Genomic DNA, 26451 nt, shown 5'->3' with positions numbered 1-26451 from the left:
GCATGTAGGCCCTAGGGCTAGACTTTACAGTATTTCGAATTAGGCCAGCAGAGTTTGTAGCGGACGGCGTTCCATATGTTGAAAGACATGACCTGTTCCGTAGCAACAATATACAACAATACGGTATATGCCGAAGAATATAATCTAAATTCCCTACTTCAATCTACACATGAAACGTAATCACGTATTTTGTAAGGTTTAATTGATATTTATTATTATTATTAGAATCAATTATAGGAATAATTAGATTGTATAGGCTACCCTAGTCAAGCTAGGCCCTAGCCTAGCCTAGAGGCCTACTAGGCCCTAGCCTAAGAAGGCCTAGCTAGCCTAATATATAGGCTAAGGTTAGGCCGCCCTAAGGAGGCCTAGTAGTAGTCGGCCAGCCAACCTGGGTCCAGGCTAGCGCCCTCTAGGTAGGCCTAGCCTAACTACCAGTTTTCTCGCTAAATGAAAAATTGGCTCTCTTATATCGACTCTCTATCACAAAAACAAGCCTCAAATGAAAATATCAATCTGTGTTTGATATTGTTTTTAATTTACGCAGGTTACACCGGTCGTGTTGCAGAATATACTTCGAAATTTGCTTGAGTGTCGAAATTAGAAATACTCAAGCATGGGATTATTCTCACATTCATGAAACATTCATCATAATTCATATACAGTACTTTTTTTATAACTTGCAGATAGTCTAGATCTGGGGGCACGTAAGGACCTCACTTAGTGAGGAATTGGAGCAACAACCAATTATGTCTTCATTAAAGTTTTCAAGAGACATACCTGAAAGTACTAACAAGACCACCACTAAAGAACCAATACCACCAACTGATGGTATATTCTCTCTTGAAAAGCTTCCATTTTCCTCTGTAAGTTTTGTTTTAATTTCAAATATTAAGAGGCATCCTATCCTACATTTAAGGTCTGACCATGGTATAAAAGGTATAAAATTAAATATAAAATATAAAATGTTATTCCTCCATGGTCTGACTACACTAACACTATCAAACTTTATGTGACAAAAAAGATGTGATGTCATATCACTACCATGTTTTTGTCAAACTACTGTAGTAGTTTAATAGTGTAGACAGAGCTTAACGTTAAAGATGTATTGTCCCTTGAAACACAAAAAAATGAAGGTCAAAATATTCTAAATTTAAATTGGCCATATCAAAGTAATATTAAAGTTATTCACTTTAAGTCGAAAATTCAAGCCAAAAGCAACAAGTTTACGTAATTAAAAGGTAAATTAGTTTGATTACATTTCGTCTGGAAAATCGTCACGAGCGAAAGTAAACAAAGATTTCAAACCATGAGTACACATTATGCATATGCTAATTAGGATTGTTTACAACTCGTCACGGTTGAGAAGGTATTTTCACACAGATTGTGAGGAAGTTTTATGATTATGATGCATACTGAGTAGCCAAACAAGCGCGTTTCATTATGGGATATGTTTTGATCAAAACTTTGACTGGAAGTCAAAGTTATTTTTTTAACAAAAAAACGTCTGTATTTCAGTTAAATGATTTTTTTTAAATGTTTACAATAGGCCTACTAAAAGTATTAGTAAAAAAAAATAGTAAATTTACTTTATAATGTTGAGGATTTATCATTATTAAATTTCATATAAAAATGATATTACTACGAATACGAACAAAAATAGTTTTTTATATTTTTTTAGGTCGAATTAAAAAATAAATATGATGAGGTGTTAGGGCCGTTGACAATCTTTGCTCCATATTTTAATGAAGATGGTAAGTATACCTTATTAAAAATACAGGACGTTAAAAAAAACAAAACATTGAGCTATCCTTTCCACAAGAGCAAATAGCTTGATTTTCATTTCCATTGCATGTTTGCTGTGCTTTTTGATTGGCATAAGTGCTCCTGAACAACACATTTCCTGAACTCTGATTGGTTGCACAATTTTCGCTTTACAAACAGTAGAAAAAAGTACTCACTTTGATGAAGTAAAACTCAAGGAACTAGAATTCATCACAGAAACGGATTTGGAAGATGGAAATATAAATATACATAAACTGAACAGACGCGAAACCCATGCAATCAATTCAGTATGCTATGTCATTAACAGTTTTTGGTTGTTGCCACTATCTTTTACCACATTTCTCAGATAAGTATGGAAGAAGAATCTCTAAATTAATATTTGTTTCGTTGTAGTACAAGAAAAGAAAGAAATTAGTATGGAAAGACCTGTTACGCCCATTGATGTAAGTAACCATTCCAACTTATATATTTCCTCATGTTGTTTTATGTAATCACATATGCCCTTTTCTGACAAGGAGTTAATGATAATGTCCCCCTGAAAGTCAATGGGGTTTGTGGTTAAATAATTAAATAACAGTTTATTTTATCTTTTTTATTTAAGCAAATTCATAATTTTGGCAAAACTGAATAAATTTAAAACTACAAAATGACCTATTCAGAGATTGATTTAATTTCTCTTTACTTTCATGTTTTATGTGAACAATACATTTTTCAAGCAAAACAAATATGTTTAATTCAATTTATTAATTATTAAATTATGTTTTCTAGGAGAGCATCAAAGCACCACCAGCAAAATATGAAGACCTAGTAAAGTTGATACGAAGGAGGATTGCTGCCGATCCTGATAGCCCGCACTTGTCTGTTGATGATCAACAGGTGTTGGTATGTAAATGCAATTGATCACCTGTTGACATCAGGTGATAGATGTAAATGCAATTGATCACCTGTTGACATCAGGTGATAGTATGAATACAATTGATCACCTGTTGACATCAGGTGATAGATGTAAAATGCAATTGATCACCTGTTGACAACAGGTGTTGGTATGTAAATGCAATTGATCACCTGTTGACAACAGGTGTTGGTATGTAAATGCAATTGATCACCTGTTTGCAACAGGTGTTGGTATGTAAATGCAATTGATCACCTGTTTGCAACAGGTGTTGGTATGTAAATGCAATTGATCACCTGTTTGCAACAGGTGTTGGTATGTAAATGCAATTGATCACCTGTTTGCAACAGGTGTTGGTATGTAAATGCAATTGATCACCTGTTTGCAACAGGTGTTGGTATGTAAATGCAATGGATCACCTGTTGGCTACAGGTGTTGGTATGCAAATGCAATTGATCATCTGTTGACATCAGGTGATAGTACTGTATGTAAATGCAATATCACTTATTATAATGTATTTGGTTGTTTTAATGTATATTAAAATTATGCAATTATTATGCAAATAATATTTATTTTTGCCTTTCAGGCTGGCATTATCATGGGGGAGGTAAACAGTATTTGGCCAGACATCAGACGGCAGGTAGACGACTCATTCCTGGTATGTTTTTTGGGTTTTTTTTGTGTTTTAATCTTTGTATCCCTGACAGAAAAGTGTAATTAATGAAACGTCATAGTTTATTATGGTATGAATTAATAAGAATAAATATATTTTTAAATATATCATCATATGATTTCTTTCTTTCTTTATTTATCCAAAAATCATAATCATTAATTATCATTGATTTAATCTAAGAATTCATCATTTTTATAATAATTCACAATACTGTAGTTTATCCTTTGTTAAAATGCTTCTTTTTGTTATGTTGGTTCCTGTTTTTTTATCTTTGTAAAGATGGTGCAACAACTTCTGCCTTTGTTGCATCTCCTCCATCCATATGTTTTTCTTGTTGTTACATTTTTGATAGATTTGGAAATATAGTTTATTGTATTTTTATTGTAGTGTATATATGTTATCAGTCACTGTTTAAAATCTTCCTTGTTATTGTATACTTTCTAAATTGTAGACACCCAAGAAAAACAAAGAACTTCAAAGAAGAATCACTGTACACATAGTTACTGTCTGCCAACAGTTGTTTCAACACTATGTTCAAAAGGCTACTAGTAAGAAACAGTTTTATTCACGTCAATGAAATAGTCAACTTGTAAAAGGTTCAAATTTCTTGTTATGACCTCATAACATAGTGGCCTAGTGGGTTTGGTGTCAACAAATTTAAGATGGACACATTTTTTTTATCAATTTCTATGCCTAAACATATAGCTAAAATCAGATGGTGACCATATTCTTTATTTTGTGCTTAATTTCTCTTAACTCTTTTAGTTCTCAATGAACGTGGAATATTCAGTGGACCTGCCAATATTAGCCGTTTAAAAGCTCAACTTTCTCTAGATACTTCAAAATTGTGAGTAAATAATGTTAACAGTGGTTTGTACAAACATTCATTTTTTTTAACATTATCCCAACTTCAGAGAACGTAGTGTGAAATAACAATGATTTGATCTAAATATAGAGATCAATTCCATTGTTAGCATAAAGTAGTTAGGATCTAAAAGTCGAAGTGCGCACAAAGTTGTTGGAGCTTCGTTTTGAGTTAAAATATTGACTTCGAGTTTATGGTGTGTTAAGAAATTGACACAAAGATACAAACCCTTTAACACACACTAAGTATGTCTGATTTCTATCTAGAAACCCCCTGCCATCCTTCAACAAGCATTTTTTTCTCAGTATATTGACATTTGGGAGCAGGATTAGGATAGCATTAAGCAATATTTAACCCTTGTCGAATAAATATAAAGTACATTTTGTTATTACATTTACAGCTTGAATATCCTGATTATTCGACGGCACATTGTGGCAGATATGTTGGGTAGAATGTCTGATTCTGAATGTGGTTCAAGTAATGAGGAAGCAGAAGAAGAAACTGCTCATGGTTCCCTGTCTTATCAGAAGATGGTAACATTTGTGATTACTGTATCATGTAACTTAACAGTTTAATAATGAACAAAATTGATAAATGAGATATTTTTATGTGAATTTTGTTGGAGGATAGATCATTAAATCATTCAATTATGCAAAGATTTTATACAACTTTAATTCATTTGGTTCTTCTAAAGCTCTGTCTACACTATCAAACTTTATGTGACAAAAAATGTGATGTGCCCGTATGGACATGATGATGTCATATCACTACCATATTTTGGCATATCACTACCTTATTTGGGCACATCACACTTTTTTGTCAAACTAGTTTGATAGTGTAGATAGAGCTTAAAATCAAAATATAATAGGGTCATGTGGGCTAAATTTGATACTTTGGAAGGAGTTTATTTTTGTATTGCATTGAACTTTATTTATTGGGCTGACCGAAAACAGCAAAATGCAAACAGCAAGCTGTAATTTGCAATTATTATAACCATGGAGGAAATATATAGAGATTTCCTCCATGTTATAACTATGTTATATTTTTTAGATTAAAATTAGCAGACCAAAGCGGAAAAAGCACTACAAACAAACCTCCCAACGAGAAGTTCGTGATTTAAATAGGAGAATGCCAAATATTGACACATACAAAGTCCTTGACTATCTCCCTGGTTTAAAAACGTTCCAAAAAGAATCGACTACTATTAAACCTATTGAGGTTACTGCTAAAAGCAGTAAAGAATACGCTTTTTCTAAATCATCAACTAAGTAAGTATTATTTTACTAACTTCAATGTATTTTTAATTTGGGGTTTTCAGAGAGTCTGGTATTGGGGAAGTTAAGTGTATTGTGCAGTTACAAAATACAGTAATTATTTTATAAGTTACAGATTAATAACTAAATCCTGTTTATACTTAGTTTTTGATATTTTTAAATCTAGGAGGGAAGTTTCCCCAGAGAAGCAGAATCTTCGAAGGTCTAACTCACTACCACAGCTAGATCATGAGACACTTGAAGAAGAGCTAGGTCCCATTAAGGGTGATCTTAAGCGTAGCTCATCCTCTATTTGTGTATATCTACAACAAGATAATCATGAGGTATTTCAATGATTTGGACATTTCATAGAAACATGATTTTTTTTTATTATAAGCCATTTCCATGAAAGTGTTGTCAATCTAGCAGTATATTTGTAACCAACATTATGTTTAAACTTTAATCTCTGCCATTTGTGCTTTCATTTTAGGATTTACCAAAAAGGCATGAAAAAAATGACGAAAGGCCAGGAACAGTGCAGTACATGAAGAGAGACCTGGATAGACTTAGCACATACCACTCAGCTAAAGCAGTTGCCCTTGATGAACAGATACCAGAGGACGAAGACCTCCCACCATTATTACAGGTATGTACAAGTTTTAAACCATTTGCTTAAAATAGCATCGTAGCTAAATTGCTGATATAATGCACTTGAATCATATCAGATATAAGATATGAATTGTTGTTGGCCAATACCATAGTATAGGCTAAGCGGTTAAGGCAGGGGCGCCATTTACCGTACCTAAAGAGCCAACAATATCGGCAAGGGTTCGAGGCCGACTCGCTCCTAGTTCTGGTGGAACAAGTCTCCTCGGATAAGGACTATAAACAATGTACACAGGTATAACCTGTGTGCACTTTTCGAGACGAGTAGCTGAGGGTTACCCCGGTGAACTTTTTCACAAAATAGCCCCTGTATCAGGGGGATTACCACCTATCTAATAGGACAGTGATTATTTTACTATTGATATTAATCCTTGGCCACATAAAATTAAAAAAATTAAAATAATATTTTTAGCCATATTTTGAGTATGTCCAGTATTAAAACAAATGCTTGTAATTAGTCATTTCATCTTTTAGGCTGTTGGGGATACAAGTCGATCTGATAGGCGACGAGAGTTGATTAAAAAACACCTACAACAAGTGGAGAAGATGAGGGTAGCTCAAGAGGCTGATGATGTGTAAGTAATAACAACAAATTAGCTAAATGCAATCAAATACAACAAAATACTGGTGTCCATAATGATTTGGGTGAAAAATAATGTATCAAAGTTTGGTACAAGGCCTCCAACATTCCTAAACCAGGGGCCTTAGGTCTCAACATTACACCACTGACTATGTGATCATTTATAAAACTGGACCATCCAAGATTACTATAATTCTGCCATCTTGTTTATAATTTTACTGTTTTCTGTACAGTGTCTATATCAGCAAGCCAATCCATCCACAGCCATCAACTAAGACGACACGATTAAAAGATAAGACAGTATTGCGTACATCTGATATTAGAGTGTCGGAACGTGTTAACATGTCTTCAATAACACTTGACCTTAACCGCACAGTCTTTAATGAATTGGACAATGAGGTTACTCCAGCTACTATTAAAATGATGGACAGTAATTTGTTCCGAGGTGAAGAGATTCGTGAAGTGTATAACGAAATTATGAAGACTCTTCCAACGGATCACATGGATTACGATGTGGTAAACATGATTCACTTTAGTAAAATATTTCATGGTGTTAGAAATTGGTAGTTTCAGATTTGGGATGTACATTTACAACCTAACCCATTGAAGATCTAGTCTATTAAATGCAAGGGCGTAGGCTGGCTTAGGCAGTGGAGGTGCCCATCAACAAGGAGGTGGCAAAAGTTAGAAAACTGAAAACATATATCACAAGCACAAGCTGTCCCTTGTTTTCTGTTGAAAGAGGTAAAACTGTGTCTCAAAAGGCATGTGCACATGCATTCAAGCACCCCATAGCTTACGTCCTTAAATATCTATTTTATACCAATTTTTAAAAAGTGTTCCTTACTAACATTGTGTACATATACTGTATTTCAGACTTTTCTGCACACTTAAAATCAGTTTTAATGTAAAATATTTTCAGGATGAGTTTGTTGAGCCTGCTGGACCTTATATTGATTTAAACAATCTTGTGAACACAGCATCATTAATGAGAAGTCGAAAAGAGCGTGTTTTAAATCCTGAGCTAAGGAAGAGGGACCTGCCACCATGGGGTATAGAGTATGAGCAATGGTGCAAAAGGTATGTGTGCCTATGTTAATATATAGCTTTTTTGTAGCAAATATAGTACCTTATTACTTTAAAAATTCAGCTGAGTGGAGTAACTTTGGGTGAAAACGACCAAGCCAAAATTGAGTATACATAATAATATAGTAGAAGTATTGACAAGTGACTTTTGCCCCTACAACATTTTTAAATTAAATATTAACTGTTTTTATTGATTTCTTTATATTTCAGTCCGATCTTTAATGCAGCTTTTGCAAAGCCCCGTCCACAACGTAACCCAGTGTCGGCCAACAATGCAACTGGATTTTTCAGCAACTCTATGAACCTTACACAAAATGGATTAGATCAAAGCTATGGGTTAAGAAATGAGGCAGCTGGAACATTCCATTTTGATGGTTTACAACAAAAGCCACCAGGTCAAAGGGCACTAATGGACAACCGAAACGAGAGGTCATATTTGTCTTGGCTGGCTTGGTGGAAGAATACTATTGGCTCCGAAGATTATGTAAAATTTCTAACAACTCAGGTAATTTAATCAACAAAACTGTGACAATCTGTTTTATCAACCAAATATGAAAATTAATTTGGACTTTAGAGCCTGTTCACACATACATGGCCTGAACTAGAAAAGAAAATTAGTGGAAGCCACCTCTTACAACACTGACATGTTGTTTCTTACAAAATCTCATAGTACAAGATTACTGTACAACAAACTCACACATCAACACTTGTTTTACCGGCAAGCAATCAAATTTGTTCCTGCGCACCAGATTTCCACCCTGTTCGGTGAAACTTTTACCTTGCTTTGCAATAACAAAGCATAACTTCATAGGTCTGAACATACAATTAATTACAGTTAAGTTTTGCATTTGTATAATAATACTTTGTTTTATTTATTTTAGGAGTCTGACTTTATGGGTGCCGTCTTCCACATGTATGACAGTGAACCGGAAGAAGAAGATAGTGATGAAAAAAAAAGCATTAATTCTGCCAAAGCCATACGATTGAAGTATGTGTATTTCTTGCCTTTTAAGTCATGTAATTAAGCCCCACACTCAAGCAATAAGAGATGAGATGGAATTTGTGTGAACTCTCCAATAATTGAATGCTAATCCATGGTAGGGGTCAGTGATCCAGCCAGAAGAAATAAAGTGGTATGGTTGTCACAAGAAAAGGGAACAATCCCCTGTGCGGCCCACAAGGTTGTCACAGACCTCTGTGAAAAAGTGTTCAGATTGAAACCTTACAAACCATACTGGTGGCTATGGCCCTGGGGGTTACTCCAACTGAGGTTACAAGAAACAAAAAAAAGGTTGAAACAACTGAAACAAAAAATATAAAATATTATGAACATGTAATTATTACATTTGTTACTGTTTTTCAGACATAAAGAAGAGAAACTAAAAGAGTTAAAAAGTAAAAAGTCTGAGTTTACATCTGGTATGTGGAATGTGAATTCTGTTATGCTTGGAGGATTGGGACAGGATCCAGAAGTTGAAGGTATTATTTGATTTTCTAAGCAGTCTCCTATTTTATGGTCAGACTTATCTATTGAATAGTAAGTTTTACTGTAAAAATTAAAGTTGTTCTCTTTGTTTTAAAGCTAACATGAAATTTCGTTTCATCTCGTTTTCTCGAATAATTAGTTGAGGAGGATGCTGAAGAAAGCCTCCTGACTACAGACAATATTCCAGTCATTCGACGATCTCACATTCGATCTGCAAGAGCACAGTCACCAGTATCAATGAAGTCATTTAACAGTGGTATACTGACCACGGGTGCAGACTCCAGACCATCATCAAGAACTCAATCACGACTCAGCAGACCTTCTGGATTTGGAGTATGTTTTTTATATTTCTGTTTGCATAATAAAGGTTGATTCATTTGTATACAATAAATTATTGGATTTTACCAACTCAATGGTAGTTGTGTATGTGTAGTTTTATTATGATACCTTTTCGGCAAGAAGTATGGTGACCAATAAATAATACTGTAATAACAATCATTTATATAAATAAAGGTGCATTGTATCCTAAACTTTTCTGAACAAATAATTTTAGGTTGTTGTAAATTAGAAGCAAGTACTGAAATAGGCGTGCGCCCAAAAGAATATTAGCTCTTGCCCTAATAGAACATTCAGTTTGATAATGTTATTTTAAATTTAAATTAAAAATAAATTAAATTAAAATAAAATTATTATACATATAATAAACACTAGATACAGCTGTGAATATGGTTTTAATTGCACCCAACAGTCTACAACATCTTGTTGTAAATGACATTGTTAAAACCAAAAATACAACAGTACTGTACTCCCAAAAAACTCCATGCTTCTTTAATTACAGAAAACTCCTACACAATATAGTCGAGCTGGAACTGCAGCCACTATCACTCCAAATCCACAAAATCGGTTAGAGAAAATATGGACATCACTGCAAGTACCAGATAATCTTCGTTTAGATATGGCAATCAAGTATAGCTCTGACGGACATGTAGAGAAGTTGGACAGTGTAAGTAGCCTGTAGAAATCTTCATATAAAACAAACACACCCTGTTCAATTATCATGAGGCAATAACAATTGTTATAAAGATATACATGCAGCATTTCTCAGTGCTTAAATTAGATATGAGTTGGTGGTGATACAATATATTTTATGAAACTAATTATTTCTCAACTATTGATATTTTAGTGTATTGATCATTGGGAGTTAGCATCAGCATTGGTTTTAGAGAGAGAGCATATACTGGGTCGATTGGAAGCTTTTGAGCGTCTGGCATCTGATCCAAACAGGTTCTTCCAAAAAGGTAATAAAGTCTTGAGCTATACTATAATCAAGTGAATTCAACAAAAAAACAGCTTTGCAAGAGGCAAGCTGGTACAATGATAGAATAACAGTATAATCCTTAGAGTCGATCTTCGTTTACAACATTGATTAGTTAGCTTAATATATTCACACTCACTTGTTCCAATCTTTCAGGTTATAGAGGCCTAGCTATTGCTAGACTTGAGGAGGCACGCGAGAGAAGTCACATATACCTAGAACTAGAAGAACTGGACAGGAAAGCAAAAAAGAAATTGCAATTTATCTTGAAGGAATTTGGTGACATGGTAACTTTTCAGGTAAGGAATTTTTGGGTTTTTTTTATAATAAATATATGGAGTATGGTATGTGCAAAGGACACCAGTAAACTGAGTTCATGCAACATTGTCAACCTAAGAAAAAAAAACTCTTCTCTTTCTGCTAATAAACCAGCATTCACAGTTGTCATGTACTTTATGTATTTTTATAGGGACGTCCATACCTGGAGAAGATGAAGTTGGACCGGACCGAGATGCTGTATTGGTTACAGCAGGAACGACGGCAGCATGCTCTTGAGCGACATGTAATGGTGCAGGAGTACAAGCTAAAAATGGCAGAGCTTCCACCACTTGGTGCTATACCAGCTACTCATTAATAAGGTGTCATATGAAGTACTTCCATCAAACAACCACTGTGATTTATTGTTTTATCAATCCAAAATACAAGCCTTGAATTTTATATGTATATATTCATTAAATATTTATTAACAATTTAAAAATCATGTTTTTATATATAGATTATGAATCTTTGTGTTTGTTTTATTGATTTTCAAGATGCTTAATATACAGTGCTAAAAGGTGCAAATCATTTGGGTCGCTTAGGACACCTATTCAGGACACTTTACTGTGAAATAAATGAGGGGGAAATATATGTTTTAATACTACATCCAACCCTGTATAGGGGACACTTTGTAGCTCCCAAAGGTGTCTTGTTATTAAATAGACGTTTTACTGTATTTACGAAACTATTAAACCAATCAGTTACTTTGAAAGCAAAGAGTGTCACTCGTACAATTATATCAAATTTATTAATATTATGCAGACTAATAAGCCACTGTGTTAAACCATGAGGTGGTTGAGATAAAGCAATATGACACATATTGGTACAGTAGAAAATGGGAGGAAAAAGCATGCTCTCTTATGTGATTGGTAGAACATCTGCAAGATACAGTAATGTATTTTTGCTAACAAATATTGTATAAAAACTAATAAAAAAATTACACTGATAGAGCTTTCTGTGTATCTATATATTCTACTGATGTAGATGCTGCCACCTCTGTTGGACTTTGCATAAATGCTACCAGTAACTTTAAGGCATCATTATTAAGATCTCTCACCACACCATCTTTAATGTCCGAGTAGAGTAAGACATCTTGCAAATGCCAGCAGACGTTCCTTCTTGAATTGTTTGGGTTATTGTGCTCGTCTATCGCTAATGTGTTTAACTGGTAGCAAAAGAAAGACAGTCTTTGACCATCAAAGACTATTGTTTGATTTGTGAGAGGTGCCTGAAGGTCTCGATCCCAATAATTCACTGCAAGAACAATAATAAAACTTTATAATATTCAATGCAGTACAATATATGCATAATTGTTTTTTATAAACACGTTCCTAAATTCCTCTTTTCCACATTAGGCCTATGTATTTTAATACTAATAACCAATTTTACTACAACATTACAACTACAATATTAGAAAAATGAGTGCAGATGCACATAAATATCGATGTTACCTCCATGTAATCTTTACTGATGCCTTTAAAGATTCAACATGGAAAAACTTTCACACATCCATACAAAGGTAACAATTTGTCACAATATGTTATTTACTATTATACAGTATTATATTTTGTAAGATTTTTGTACTTATTTTTTGTATCAGTTCCTTCAACTGTAACTTACTATTGTAAGCAGCCAGAGCAGATAACATTCCGAAAGAGCTTGCAATGCCCTGACCAATAAATACTTGTCTTACAGAGCTCTTCTTTTTCATACATCTTTTCCGGTCAAGTGTACATGCAAAAAATTGGGTATGACTGTATTTGAAAGGATTTCCAATCTTAAAACCTGAAGAATAAAGAAATTAAAGAATTAGATAAATAATGTTATTGTTTACCTTGATGTGTTTTAAAACACACATAAAAAATAGTATATTTTCCATTCCTTCATAATGATAATTTGACTGAATATTACCTGGGAAAAATATTGGATTTAAATGCTTTTCAAAAACACTAATATTGATAGGATCATAATCCCATGATGGCACATCTCCTATAGACAGCTCACTATCCAGTGGAGTAAACTGAAAAAATGTAATAACATTGTTAATGTTAGAACTTGCTCTATTTTTTTTTATGAATACATCAATAAAAATACCAAAATGAGGGTAGACAATCTAAATCAGACATTTTACAAATCAAATTGATGTAAATATTAATATTATGCCTATACATATGAGATTTATAATATACAAATGAGATGTCTTATGCAAATGAGATGTCTAATTAATATGCAAATTAGATGTCTAATATGCAAATGAGATGTCTAATATGCAAATTACATGTTTAATTTGCAAATAACATGTCAATTATGCAAATTAGATGTCTAATATGCAAATTAGGTATAATATACAAATTAAATATTGACCCACCTGCTTCAACGGCACCTTAGTTGTAATATGTGCATTAACAGGTATATCATACATAAATTTTTTACTTCCTCTTATCCAGTGTGACTTGACATCAACATCATAATTGAGATCTGAATCTTGCAAGTGTGAAGTATTTATTTTCTGAGAATTGAGAAGTAAATTAGCTAGGTTTCTTGTCAATCTTCTTCCTGTGTACAGCCATTCACTAGGTTTGTTGTTTTTATGAGTGTAATGGAAGTGTTGCTGTAGAACAATTTCTTTAACATCTTCTCTCAATTTCTGTATTTTTTGCTTTGTCGATGCATCTTCAGTGCGCGACATAATTTCTTCAGGCAATCCATCCACAACAAAAGTTTTTGTCACATGCTTAAAAAAGGGGAGACATCCCGAATGGTAATTTACAGGCCTAAGATCCAAGTTCCAACCATTTACTTTCCAGATATGGTACAAAAAATCTGATGGTTTTTCTTGAGCAAGGATGTTGTCTCGCCATTTCAATCTAAGTTTTTCTGTAATTGGCAGTATGGGCATTACCGGCGGGTATTCTGGAATTGTACCAACTTCATGAGGATCTAAAACAGGTTTTAAATGACCACGTTTATACCTTTTATTCACGACAGTTAAATATTTCATAAAATTCGCTTGTTTTTTAAAGAGAAAAACCTCTCCATGTCGAACCATGGACGCTGCCATCTTGGAATACAACAAAGTGGGAGAGGGCAGTGTTGTACTGTCAGTATGGCGCGTCGGGAGTGCCTTCTGTTTATTTTTGTTTTTATTCGGATAGACCTATGGGTATAAATAATAATTAAATTATTTATACCTCTATAATTACATAATACTTTACTATTTTACTAAAATAACAACAACAACTGACAAATTTAACCGCCGAATGAAGATCTACAGAAGAATATCAAACAGACACTCTCTCTCTCTCTCTTGTCGTTCCATATACACCAGAGCAGCAGCAACCACGAGACCGCCACGCATGAGCAATCAAAAATCATAATAATCAATAAATTTACACATAAATGTGGTTTTTTTAATGTGAAAGTCAGTAAAAAGGGTTCAGTTTTAAAATGTCAACAAATAACCTTGTCCCGGTTCTGGAACGTAATCAGATTCATGCATCTATGAAAGAAAGGTAGGCTATCTAATCTAGCCTAGCTAGATAGAGAGAACGGCCAACAACACAGCCAGCCAGGAACTTACTTTCAGTGCAGTTAGGCTATTTTGTAGGGTTCATTCGTACCAGCAAGCCAACTCGTACCCAAGTTTCTACTGGCTGGTACCAATCACTACCCTATACTATGTACTCTGATTAACAATATCAATCTTTTATTAAAGAAAAGGCTAAAATTAAATTTGGACACAAATTTATTATTGCTTTATTCAGATACTTATTATCTGTCATGTAATCGATTCTTTCATTTTGTTTTTCATTCTCATTTGTGTTAACCATTTTTTTATTGAAAAAGATACGTAGATCTCACTAAGAAGTTTGAGGCACACTTCGGCTGTAAACCTGCGTTCTTTTGTAGAGCTCCCGGAAGAGTAAACTTAATTGGTAAGTAGGCCTATGCTTGCAAACCCTCAAATTAAAGAGGGCGTGACTACCAAAATATAATAGCACCCTCTATGTTTTGATGTATTTCTTTATATAGTGCCCTCTATTAATGAATGTTGGGACCTCTGTAACTTTTTTCTTCTTACGGTTATTATGTTTCTGTGTTTTTTATTTTGTGATATTCTTCGTTTTAGGTGAGCATATTGATTATTGTGGCTACTCTGTATTACCAATGGCTATCCAACAAGATATTGTTATGGCCGTTTGCCCCAACCAATCGCAGCAATTGAATCTTGTTAACACAAATCCAACATTTAAGTAAGAAATATTTACATTTTTATTTTGAAATATTTAATTATCAACTTTTTTAAACTAAAACTACAAAATAGTATAAAAATGTTCATGTGCTCACAGTCCATATAAAAACTTTTATTACAAATTAACATCCAAAGTCATGTTGCCTAAACATTCCAATATTTTTCTACTTTGTTAAGATCATTCTCTACAAGTATCAGACATTTTACAATAAGCAAAGAAAAGCCAGAGTGGTTTAACTATGTGTTATGTGGTTTGAAAGGGATTGCTGAGTTCAGCAAGTTAGATAAGCCTGTTGGACTAAGCATCTTAACGGATGGAACTGTACCAAAGAGTGCTGGTCTGTCTAGCTCTAGTGCTCTAGTTTGCTGTGCAGGCTTAACTATGATGTATGCTAATAATTTAAATATTCCAAAGGTTTGTAGTAAGTTCCGTAACTTTATTTTTTAGAGTGTTACTGCTACTGAATGTTTTAGTAAGTAATCATGTCAAAATTATTCTACTGCAATGACTACAGTAACTACATTTTTAACATATTATTTAATAGTTTGTTTTAACCTATGATTACCCAAAAAAAGGAAAACATCCATTTGAATTAAAAATAAATCAAACCCACAATAAACAAAAGAGCCCAAAATGTATACAGTAGTTATACTATAGTTAGTAACTAGAAATGAAATATTTTTCTTTCTATCCATTGTTATTTTTACAGCTGGAGTTAGCAGATATTTGTGCCAAGTGTGAACAGTATATAGGAACTGAGGGAGGAGGAATGGACCAATCAATTTGCTTCCTTGCTGAAGCAGGAAAAGTATAGTATTTTGTGTTGACCGATTAAATTAATAAATAAATAAATGGTGGTACTATGTAGTAGTGCCATTATCAGTATTTGGTAGCCATGATAAAAAGCTGAATGAAACACAACAAATAGAGAGCTTTGTTGTTAATGGTTTATATGAAATTCATAGATTAAGATGAAAAGAATCGACATACAATGCAGCATAGTTTTTTTTTCCTTAATTTGCAAACTTAAAATTGATTATGTGATTATTATGTTACAGGCTAAGCATATAGAATTTAACCCTCTTAGTGCAACAGATGTAACACTGCCACCTGCTGTTAGTTTCATAATCTGTAATAGTTGTACAGAGATGAATAAAGCCTCAACCTCTCATTTCAATAGACGAGTCGTTGAAGATCGTCTAGCTTGTCAGGTAAGCAAAAACAGTTTAATACAAATGATCTAGATAACAGGCACAATAGAACGTACATAGAAGAGTCGTTGAAGACCGTCTAGCTTGTCGGGTAAGCAAAACCAGTTTAATACAAATGATCTAGATAACAGGCACAATAGAACGTACATAGAAGAGTCGTTGAAGACCGTCTAGCTTGTCAGGTAAGCAAAACCAGTTTAATACTTGAAATGATCTAGATAACAGGCACAATAGAATATAGAAGAGTTGTTGAAGAACGTCTAGCTTGTCAGGTAAGCAAAACCAGTTTAATACAAATGATCTAGATAACAAGCACAATAGAACGTACATAGACGAGTCGTTGAAGACCGTCTAGCTTGTCGGGTAAGCAAAACCAGTTTAATAGAAATGATATGGATATCAAGAACAATAGATATATAGAAGCAAAATCATTTTAATACCAGGGGAAGTGGATATCGGCTGGATATTTCCATACTGTAATACAGTAGAAGAGGTTTTGAAGATCTTCTAGATTGTCCAGTAAGGAAGACTAATTTAATACAAGGGATGTTAATTAGAACTAGATATTGGCATAGTAACCAGGAAAATATATAATTTTTGATGTTTTTATTTAAGATAATGGCAAAGTCAAAAAACCTTGATTGGAAAAAAGTGCGTCGTCTAGGTGATCTTCAGGTTTCATTAGGATGTTCTATTGAAGAAATGTTAGAACTTGTGGACAACACTTTCAAAAGGACTCCTTACAGCAAAGTTGAAGTATGTAAACTTCTTGATGTATCAGAACAAGAACTAAATGCATCTCTCAGTGACAACACATTGCATGGTAAATAATGAAAGATTTATCAAGTCTTTTATGCAAAGTAAGATAAATAACATGGGAATGAATCATAGCACTTCAATCCATCAAAGTAATTTAATTAGCCTACTACACTATGTGGCATCAATTTTATTCTGCATAACCAATAATTAAAGTAGAACCCTATAAGGGGACACCTTTGTGACCCAAATGTGTCTCTTTAATGTGGGTTTAAAACATACCTTGCTCCTTGAACGTTTCACAGGAAAGTGTCTCATTAATAGGAATGTCCCAAGTTTTACTTTTAAGTAAATTAGTTACACTATTCTGCCATCTATATTTTAAGTACAAGAGTTCAAGCTTCATGATCGAGCTAAGCATGTATTTAGTGAAGCACGTCGTGTTCTTCAATTTAAAAAGATCTGCAATGAAGCCCAAGATGGATGCCACAAGTTGCTAGGAGACCTTATGAATCAGAGTCATGCAAGTTGTAGAGATTTGTATGAATGCAGTTGCCCTGAACTAGATGAAGTGACTGAGGCTTGCAGGTAAAATATGTGAAAAAATATTCTATAAAATATAATATGCAATAGACTATTATAAAATTCAGTTAAAATATATACTGACATAGAAAAAACACTGAAATATCTAATCGTTAACAATTACAAATGGTATATGATTCTATTTTAGGCAGGCCGGTGCATTTGGTGCAAGACTGACAGGAGCTGGCTGGGGTGGATGTGCAGTTGCTATGGTCCAAACTAGTGATGTTCCAAATTTCATCCAATCAGTTCATTCCAAATTCTATTCAAAAGATGCAAAACGTGAATCAAACATTGATGCTAAGCTTTTTGCAACTGTACCAGGAAGAGGGGCAGTGGTTTACAAAGCATGAATATATTGAACCAATGATATTATTGTTGTTACTACACTAATTTTGTATTACATCAGTCTATTTTTGAAAAAAGTACTTAATTTATAATGAAATTGTCTAGTACTTGAAAGATATATAAAATTAATGAACAAAAAGCAATATATTATTACTGCTATATAATGAATTAAGTAATGAGTGCCTAATAATAAAATTATGCCAATATATGCTAATGAGTCTTCCTGCACACCATGGTTCATGTACACATTAATGATGTAGATGAAAATGACTAATACAGTAGATGCTGGAGAAATGTGCCAGTTAACATACGTGTAACAGTATAGTCTACCATTTATACACCATTTGTATTTAAAAAAATTGAAAATGTAAATACTATATTATATACTAAACTAAACATTCTAAAAATTATTATCAAAATTGTGTCTGGAGAAAAAGATATGATCCAAAAATTTGGTAATTTGCATTTGTTGCCCTTAATAGATTTTCTGTAGTGTAGTGAATTAGTTAGTTACAGTATTTAAATATTTTTCACTATGTAGACTACTGTGTGCTTTCACTGATACAAAAGACTTAAATAAATGAGAAATAAAAACAAAGGCAGGAGTAAAGTATATTGATCAAAATCAATGAAGTCATGTGGATATGGTCATGGCACCCTGTAGAGACAGGATAAACTTCAACACTGTCAGCCAGAAAGACAAGAGTAGGCCTAGACGAAAAGAGAAGGTTCACAGACTGAAAAGAGAAGGTTCAAAAACTGAACATGACCAAGAAGTATATGCCATTAATGTATGGACACTATTAACGTCATCATAGGCAAATAAATTTACGTTTTCACTTATTAAAACATCGTGTAATTGTGTGTTGTGTAAATCTTCCACAAATATCTCAGAATTTCATTATTTTATTTTTCCTTCCATAATCGATAAAATATCCCAAAATCACTTTCGAAACTCATAAAAGATAGTCGTGGGAAGACTATGGGGATAGGTCCAGATAAAAAAAAGCGGGGCGTAATTATTCGGCACGGGCATTAAGCCGAAGTAAAATGTAAAGTTGGTCTATCTTGCACACCACCAACAAAAAACGCCTTACGTTGTTACGCCCATGACCGACCAATCCACCATCATCTGGTTCCGTGTCAATATTTGCTTCCCAAGTTAAAGTCCGTTTTAACTGTTTATGATGACGATCGTTACACAATGCGAACCCATCACACTATGTACACAAAACAAGTCGCAAGTATTTTCCTAGGTACGGTCGTATAATTTGCAACAAATGCCATGGTTGTGACGAAAATAGATTTGTTGTGTTTTTGCCGATTCTTGGTAATTGTTGGTTCCTGTATTTCTTCGTCAGATGGTAAGTAAACGCCTTTATTTTCTTCTGTCTTGATTTGATTTGAACAATCATTGTATATACAACCTTCTGATACAATAGGTAGAACAACTGTTTTATAACACATCTATTCAAGGCACATCAAAGCCAAAAAACATATGATACAAGACGCCCGAATAATCAGTTGTCATACGCAAGTATAACTAGAAAAACGGGTTACCCCAGCCTAAAAAACGATGAACATAAATTATACAGAAATATACGAGGTGACCAATGTGTATATTTTGATAGAGCAGTACTATGTCCTACCCACTAGGAATTTAAAACAAATTAAGTATTAGTTTATACGTTTTAAACAGTGGTTTTTAACCTACTATCTAAATTAATTTTACTATAGGAAACAACAGGCAGATATTCAATAAATGGCTGGAAAAGGTCTGTATTAATTTAGTAACCATTCGTTTCCACGCCATGAATTTATTTATGGAAATGGACGAATCTTTAATATATAATTTATTTTGCATTCATTTTTCTTTCACAGACGAACAAGCAATACGATACATCTGAAGAATATGCAAGACGTCTTAAAGTATTTGAAAACAATATCGAAATAATAGAGAAGCAAAACAAACAGAATGAAACATATAAACGTAGGCCTAATTGAAAATGTTTATGTTTTTATCTCCCTTGGCTGCCTTTCGTGTGATAATTGTTGAATGAATAAATATACAGTGCCTTATACCTATAATTATTTCAACCCTTTATTTAATTTTTAATCGTGTTATATTGATGTGGAAGTTATTTCAAGATAACGTTGATCAATAATAACCTTGATTAGCTGATCAATTCAACCTGAATGTTAAAATGCGTGGTTTCATAAAATGAATAAGTTATTGTTGGTGAACATTTTTCACTGTTTTCAATTATTTTTCAGTGGGATTAACCTCTTTTGCTGACATGGATTTTGAAGAATTTTCCAAATTATATCTTATGAGTGTCCCATTGGTATGGTATTATAATTTTACTATAACTATATTTGTAATTTTATCGAGAAAGACAGTTTTAGACAGCTATGTTGTTTCCAATGTGTATTCAAAAATGTTGAAAAAAATGAATTGTTTTCCATTCCTAGGATTGTTACTTCAAGAAAGGCAATCACCCGCGTCGTAAAGGCCCATTTCCAAAATCAAACGACTGGAAGGATTACCCGTTTCCAGTTGTTACTGAAGTATTCGACCAGGTATTAGTGTTACTTCAATATTGCTTCAATTTAACTTTTCATTTTTAAAGTTGAATCGCCCCACAAACATTCGAGACTAACTAGTCAAACCCATCATTGTTTGGCTTATTCAGATTTTAATTTGTGTTGTACATCACTGATAATAACCCAAATTATAGAAACCGTATCGTATTGTGTCGCATGATGTTCAACACTACTAGTTTTGTTTCCTTTCAGGGAACTACATGTACATCTGGATGGGCCTTTGCCTCTGCTGATTCGTTAGCTAGTGCAACAGCTATTCTGTTCGACACACTGTTTCCACTTTCTGCACAACAGCTTATTGACTGCTCTTCTGGATTCGAAAACTATGGATGTTCTGGGTGAGAAATCAGTAATAAAATTAATGCTAATAGATATATTGGCGATCGTTGGTTACGATTAATATCATACTTGTGGCTTTGACATTGTTGGAAAGAGGTTCATTAAGTCTATATTAGAAATGAAATTTTTCCGATCATTTGGCTTATTGTCATGCACAGTAGTATCTGCACGGCCTGCATGCGTACTCTATTGACTTTTTACATTTCTGAAGTAGGACTATTGCATACAGACGGTCACATGTGACGACTGTGTTTTATTTTATCATATTTTCTTTTGGTCTACCTAGACTATTACAGTATCTACTGCTTAACTTGAATTTGATTATTGTTTTTGTTAGAGGATTAGCATCGAACGGCTTAGAATACATTTATTACCACGAAGGCATCGCTCAAGCTAAGGATTATCCATATACAGGAAAGGTAATGTTGGCGTAACTTTTGTAGAAAAGGTTCTTTAAAACTTAACCTCCTCATTTGAAGAATACGACACAAAAACAAGCGATGTGTTTATTTCTATTTTATTAAATTGTTATTTTCTTCATCATAACGGTACTACTTGTAGCATTAACAGCACACATACAATCGCTTATGTCGCAGCAGTCATCAATGTCACAGCGGTAAGTTAAAACTGTAGGACTCTAAAGAAACTTTTTTTCTTGTATGTTCAAAGACACACTATACTTTTCATTAATAACGAGATGGATATTTAAACCTTAACAAGTATGTAGAGCGTTTTAAGCAATTTTACTATAACAAATTTGCCATTTTCTAAGGTTTCCGAAATAGATATGATTGACGTTGCAGCTAACGACGGTCCAATGGCTGTTGGCTTCCACGTACCTGACAATTTCCACTTGTATAAAAGTGGCGTTTACCAAAAGTTTGTATCGTATCAAATTATTCTTCTCCTATTCTTCTTCTTCTAACGTATACACTTTGACTCATCAAATCTGGGAATCTCTTTCATTTGTCCATTGTCCATGATCGTATTGAATCCTGAAGAGGAAAAGCCGTTTATGCGATATCACGTCTGGCGACAACAATAAGTCCCTTCCTATACCGTACAGTATCATTTAAGAAAGGGAACCATCTGTAGTATAACGTGCCTATCTGAAGGCTGAAGTCAGCTGAATTGTTAACCTGTTGGCCTATAACCATTAATCTTCATAGCGGGGATTAGGAAAAAAACAAAAATAAAGCAATTAATAATTTGTTTTCAGTGACTCCTGTTCAACTAGTGGATCTGAAGTGACTCATTTTGCTTTGATAACTGGATATGGCATCACTGTAGATAATGTGCGCTACTGGATAGTGAAAAACTCTTGGGGAAAACTTTGGGGAATGGAAGGGTACGTTCTATTCAGTGTTTCTATTTCTGTATCTCAAGTTAATAATCAAAATCAATTTTTCTGAATTTCGGATGTAACGAGATTTTTCTTTCGCTTACAGATACTTTTGGATAGAATTGAGCAAAAATGTATGTGGAATAATGAACTGCCCAACGTATCCTGTGGTTCATGATTTATAGAAATCAGAAAGTCTAAAAAAACATTTGATATCGGTTTTCACGTTACATCTTTTCATTGCTAAAGTAGGCCTTCAAATGTATTTTGTTTAAGTGTTATTCCGTCTGATTATTTTTCTCAATAGTGTCTTCTAGTTTACGTTTCTTTGTAATACGCATTAATAACAGTTGCCACCGTGTCTTGTCAAAATAATAAACGTAAATTGATACTCCAGGAATGCATTACAACTTTATTCCAATTCTATGAATTGCAACTAACTTATTGCACAATTTCCCAAATGCACAGCATGTTAAAACAGAGATTTCAAATGCACATTTTATGATGTTTATCATTACCATAGCAACAACCATAATATGGTTATATATCGAGTATAATTTCGAAAAACCAAAGGAGGTTTACATTTGAGATCAACGAATATAATGAATTCATACTACTGTACACACAAGTATGCCAAATCTACTTTATAGGCCTATATTAAGTACATTGCACGTTGATATAAATAATGATATTTAAAAGTCTGTATATAAATAATGATATTTAAAAGTCTGTTGAGTATAAATAATGATATTTAAAAGTCTGTTTCGCTATCGTACGTTAGAGAACAAATTAAGATTTGCCACAACATTATTTATTTACTAGATTCTAGATAATTATTATCACACATCCTTAACACAGACCTGAATGCCATATTAATCTTTCTTTAATTAATGCATAGATATGAATCTATCTAAAACAGGGGTTACTAATCCCTTATATGGTATTGAATGTTGTCTAATAACCGTTGCGGCTAAACACTGCAATGTGGTCATTTCGATGTCAGACCAATTCCAATGGGTATCTTTGACCAGATCCCTTGCCGTCTTTGACTGATTGTTTCGAATATCGTAATGAGCCCCATGTTTAAGGAGTAACTTAATTATATCATTCCATATGGTTCTATCAGTGTCAACATCTGGTGCTATGACATGTAACGGAGAAGATCGATTGATGTCAACGGCGTTGACGTCTGCTCCACAAAATAAGAGTATTTTAACCACACGGATGTCAGGAAACTTTCTAACGTCATATTTGCCGATCTTACTTGCTGTTTTATCAACTGCTATGTGCAACAATGAGCGAGCGTCCTTTGCCATGGGATTTAGTTGAACAAGTTCGTAGACAAGTTTCCTGAGGTAAGTCATTTCGTCTGAATCTGGCCCCACATTTATTGCCTCAACTAGGCTCAACGCGATCGAGATTTGATGGAGAAATATTACTGGCAGACTGTTGAACACCGCCATTTGATATTTCTTTGGAGGGCCAATAAATTGAAGGCATCTTTTTATCTCTGTCACACAACATTGGATCACCAGTGACACTTGACTGAAAGTTGGAAATGCACAGACATTGCTTTCATCACGGATTTCATTAAAGACGCGAGCAAACCACAAAAGCATATCGCTCGTGTGGGAGTAGAACAGACGATCGGACGTCAATAAGTTAGTTAACGCATGAATCCAAAGATCGTAGGCTTCTTGAAAACGTCCGGAATCGGCTAATGCTGCACCGCGGTACCGTAACCCGTTAACGGTTCCAGGATGAATTGGGCCTAAGATCTTTTCAAAAATATCAAGGGCTTCTGAATATGCTTTATTCTCATCACGCAGTGTGTTCTCTAAATCTGTTATTGAAAACATTTTATTCATGTTTTCGTTTACTCTCATCGTCAGAGCACGACGCCAATAAGCTCCCGCTTTTTCCGTATCGTTCGTTCGGCAAAGGACTGAAGCACCAAGAAGTTCAAGTGCTTCAATGGCGCCAAGCTTCGAGCATTCTGGACGAGATATAAAATATTCAACAATTGTATGCCGTCTTTCGGCTGCCGCTGTCATCAGGGGAGACAGGCCTTTTTCACCAATCTCAAATTTTGCATTGTATTTAAGGAAAAGCTTCACTGTATTTAAATCGTTTTGTTCGGCGACGTACGTTAATGGGGTAAAGCTGCGGATATTTATAGAATTTGTATCTGCGCCGTATTTCAACAAGAGTTTGGCAATTTCGATGTTTTTCGCATCAGCTGCGAATTCTAGAGCCGTTTCATCTCGAACTGTTCGTCGGTTTACCTGTGCCCCTATTTTCAGCAAATACTTCACTACGTCGATGTGACCTTTATAGCTAGCTATCATTAGACATGTAGTGCCATATCGTGTACTTATTTCAATGTCTCCTTTATGCTTTACCAAATATTTCATAACATCTAAAAATCCCCCGTGGCTACTAGCGCGTAGTGGGGAAGAACATGTAACCGTCCCGTTGTTGACATTCGCACCGCGTTTTATTAGTGTGTCGACAACCGGAAGACTTCCTAAAACTGCCGCACACCAGAGCGGTGGTGCACCGTCGACATGTTCGTCATTTACAACAACGTTGCCTGCTTTCTCTATGTCAACACCACATGAGTCCAGAAGATAACATATTATGTTTACGTGGAAGCCCATGCACGCACTGATAAGCGGCGTGGTGTGGCATACCAACGTATTGGTAAGTTGGAAGATTTCCTCTTTGCTACGACCTGATAGTTTCTCTTGCAAGATTTGTAAATTTCCATTGGAACATGCGTGAAGAATTTCTAGTCTAACTTCTGATCCTTCTGTCATTGTGGAAATGTCTGAAAAAAATAACTACTGGTAAATAATAGTCTACGGTAAGTTACCATACAGAGACCTTTCAAAACGTTCTAAAATGACTCGAATTTACCGAGGTGATAATAGTTCTTTCTTCAATATACGTGTCCTGTACACGCTTTACAGGTCTATTCTTACATGTTGGACTCGGGTGTGAACGGAGCAGCCTCTAACGGTCTTTGGTGGCGGATAACATTGGCATAAGCAAACAAATTAAGCAGCCAAGATTGGAATGTTGTCCTTATGTAAATTTAAGGTTCTAGATGCGTATGAATGCATTAAAAAATATTTGTAAGTGCAGCAGTATTTCAAAATGTGACGGAGAGCCTCTCGCTCGACTGTTATTTCTTCTATAGGCCTATAGAGCCTAATAGGTAACAATCTTGCTTCTTTGTTTACAATTGCTAGTAGAATTATATGATAAGTCGCGTTTACTAAAATGCGCATGCGTATTCAAATAGTATAACTACTTTTTGTGAAGCGCGAAAATGTGCAACCAATCAGAACTCAGGAATGTCCGATTCGCGTGATATTCGCCTAGGAAAATAACAGGTTTTAACAGTATTTTATTTTTATTTTATTTATTTCAACAATATTTTACGAGGGTGGTCCATCCAGCCGAAGCTGACAAACATGACGTGACATAAACATTTAAAAATAGCAATTAAATTAAAATAAATACAATATAGAAAAAATAAAGCACAAACATTTAGAATACAAAATTAAAAGAATTAACTTAAATTAAATTGGCCATCTCAGAAGAAAGGATAGGAAAAAGAAGCAACTAAACAAGAAGATGGTTCTTGAACAGAAATTTGAAGGATGAGTAAGATGAAGCAAGTATTAGCCTTTTTTCAACTAAAATGATACCATACAGTATACCCATCAATTAGTCAGTTCGCGACGTGTATTCAAGGGCGATTCGACTCTAGCTAGCTCTCGCGGGAAGTTTGCTTTGTTATGTATGAGTCTTTATCACATTAGGCCTAAATAGAGTACTTACCTAAACATTTAGTAATACAGTAATTTTAACCAACATAATGGACTATAATATAAGAGGGAGTACAACGCACTGAATATAATAGTCGATATGTGTTTACATCTGTGCTTACTTTGTGAAGTGATGATTATTAAATATTATCAACTTGTCCCCGATCACACGACGATCAACAAAGATTATCGCCTACCAAGAAGATCGATATCGCATCCTGTGACGTAATTAAGTATGAACTTAGACCTATGACGTCATAT

At 34.2% G+C, this 26451-nt stretch overlaps 5 protein-coding genes across 6 annotated transcripts; 3 read left to right on the top strand and 2 right to left on the bottom strand.

Moving 5' to 3' along the window:
* The first annotated feature begins 98 nt into the window (after window positions 1-98).
* On the top strand, window positions 99-11865 carry LOC144854726 (coiled-coil domain-containing protein 87-like). 2 transcript variants are annotated; one of them, XM_078712680.1, is made up of 23 exons: window positions 99-191; window positions 687-866; window positions 1682-1754; window positions 2179-2228; window positions 2554-2667; window positions 3264-3335; window positions 3802-3898; window positions 4116-4197; window positions 4616-4748; window positions 5266-5483; window positions 5656-5812; window positions 5959-6114; window positions 6609-6709; window positions 6948-7230; window positions 7637-7794; window positions 8011-8305; window positions 8682-8788; window positions 9164-9279; window positions 9426-9619; window positions 10125-10289; window positions 10470-10584; window positions 10758-10900; window positions 11071-11865. In XM_078712680.1, the coding sequence occupies exons 2-23, from the start codon at window positions 750-752 to the stop codon at window positions 11233-11235; spliced, it is 3111 nt and encodes a 1036-aa protein (XP_078568806.1). In that variant the 5' UTR covers window positions 99-191; window positions 687-749; the 3' UTR covers window positions 11236-11865. The 2 variants fall into 2 exon arrangements, with proteins under 2 accessions (XP_078568806.1, XP_078568807.1); XM_078712681.1 differs by having other exon boundaries at window positions 168-196.
* Window positions 11857-14009, bottom strand: LOC144854729 (large ribosomal subunit protein mL65-like). Its single transcript, XM_078712683.1, has 4 exons — window positions 13288-14009; window positions 12831-12939; window positions 12540-12704; window positions 11857-12173 (listed from the first exon to the last, which is right to left on the bottom strand). Exons 1-4 carry the CDS (start codon window positions 13978-13980, stop codon window positions 11857-11859), a joined length of 1284 nt encoding a protein of 427 aa, XP_078568809.1. The 5' UTR covers window positions 13981-14009.
* Window positions 14010-14231: 222 nt separating this feature from the next.
* LOC144854728 (N-acetylgalactosamine kinase-like) lies at window positions 14232-18895 on the top strand. The gene is made up of 9 exons (XM_078712682.1): window positions 14232-14431; window positions 14766-14854; window positions 15049-15172; window positions 15349-15586; window positions 15882-15980; window positions 16231-16383; window positions 16999-17206; window positions 17526-17727; window positions 17870-18895. The coding sequence occupies exons 1-9, from the start codon at window positions 14367-14369 to the stop codon at window positions 18072-18074; spliced, it is 1383 nt and encodes a 460-aa protein (XP_078568808.1). The 5' UTR covers window positions 14232-14366; the 3' UTR covers window positions 18075-18895.
* A 1937-nt stretch (window positions 18896-20832) lies between these two features.
* On the top strand, window positions 20833-22677 carry LOC144854600 (pro-cathepsin H-like). The gene is made up of 5 exons (XM_078712538.1): window positions 20833-21011; window positions 21350-21431; window positions 21785-21891; window positions 22232-22360; window positions 22461-22677. Exons 1-5 carry the CDS (start codon window positions 20833-20835, stop codon window positions 22537-22539), a joined length of 576 nt encoding a protein of 191 aa, XP_078568664.1. The 3' UTR covers window positions 22540-22677.
* Window positions 22678-22754: 77 nt separating this feature from the next.
* LOC144853781 (protein fem-1 homolog C-like) lies at window positions 22755-26335 on the bottom strand. The gene is made up of 2 exons (XM_078711605.1): window positions 26204-26335; window positions 22755-25184 (listed from the first exon to the last, which is right to left on the bottom strand). The coding sequence occupies exon 2, from the start codon at window positions 25171-25173 to the stop codon at window positions 23242-23244; it is 1932 nt and encodes a 643-aa protein (XP_078567731.1). The 5' UTR covers window positions 25174-25184; window positions 26204-26335; the 3' UTR covers window positions 22755-23241.
* Window positions 26336-26451: the final 116 nt, after the last annotated feature.

This window comes from Antedon bifida, chromosome 10 (assembly GCF_963402885.1).
Source record: "Antedon bifida chromosome 10, ecAntBifi1.1, whole genome shotgun sequence".
Classification (NCBI taxonomy): Eukaryota; Metazoa; Echinodermata; class Crinoidea; order Comatulida; family Antedonidae; genus Antedon; species Antedon bifida.
The sequence above is the reverse complement of the archived record's forward strand: the minus strand, read 5'-3'. Positions and strand labels throughout refer to the sequence as shown.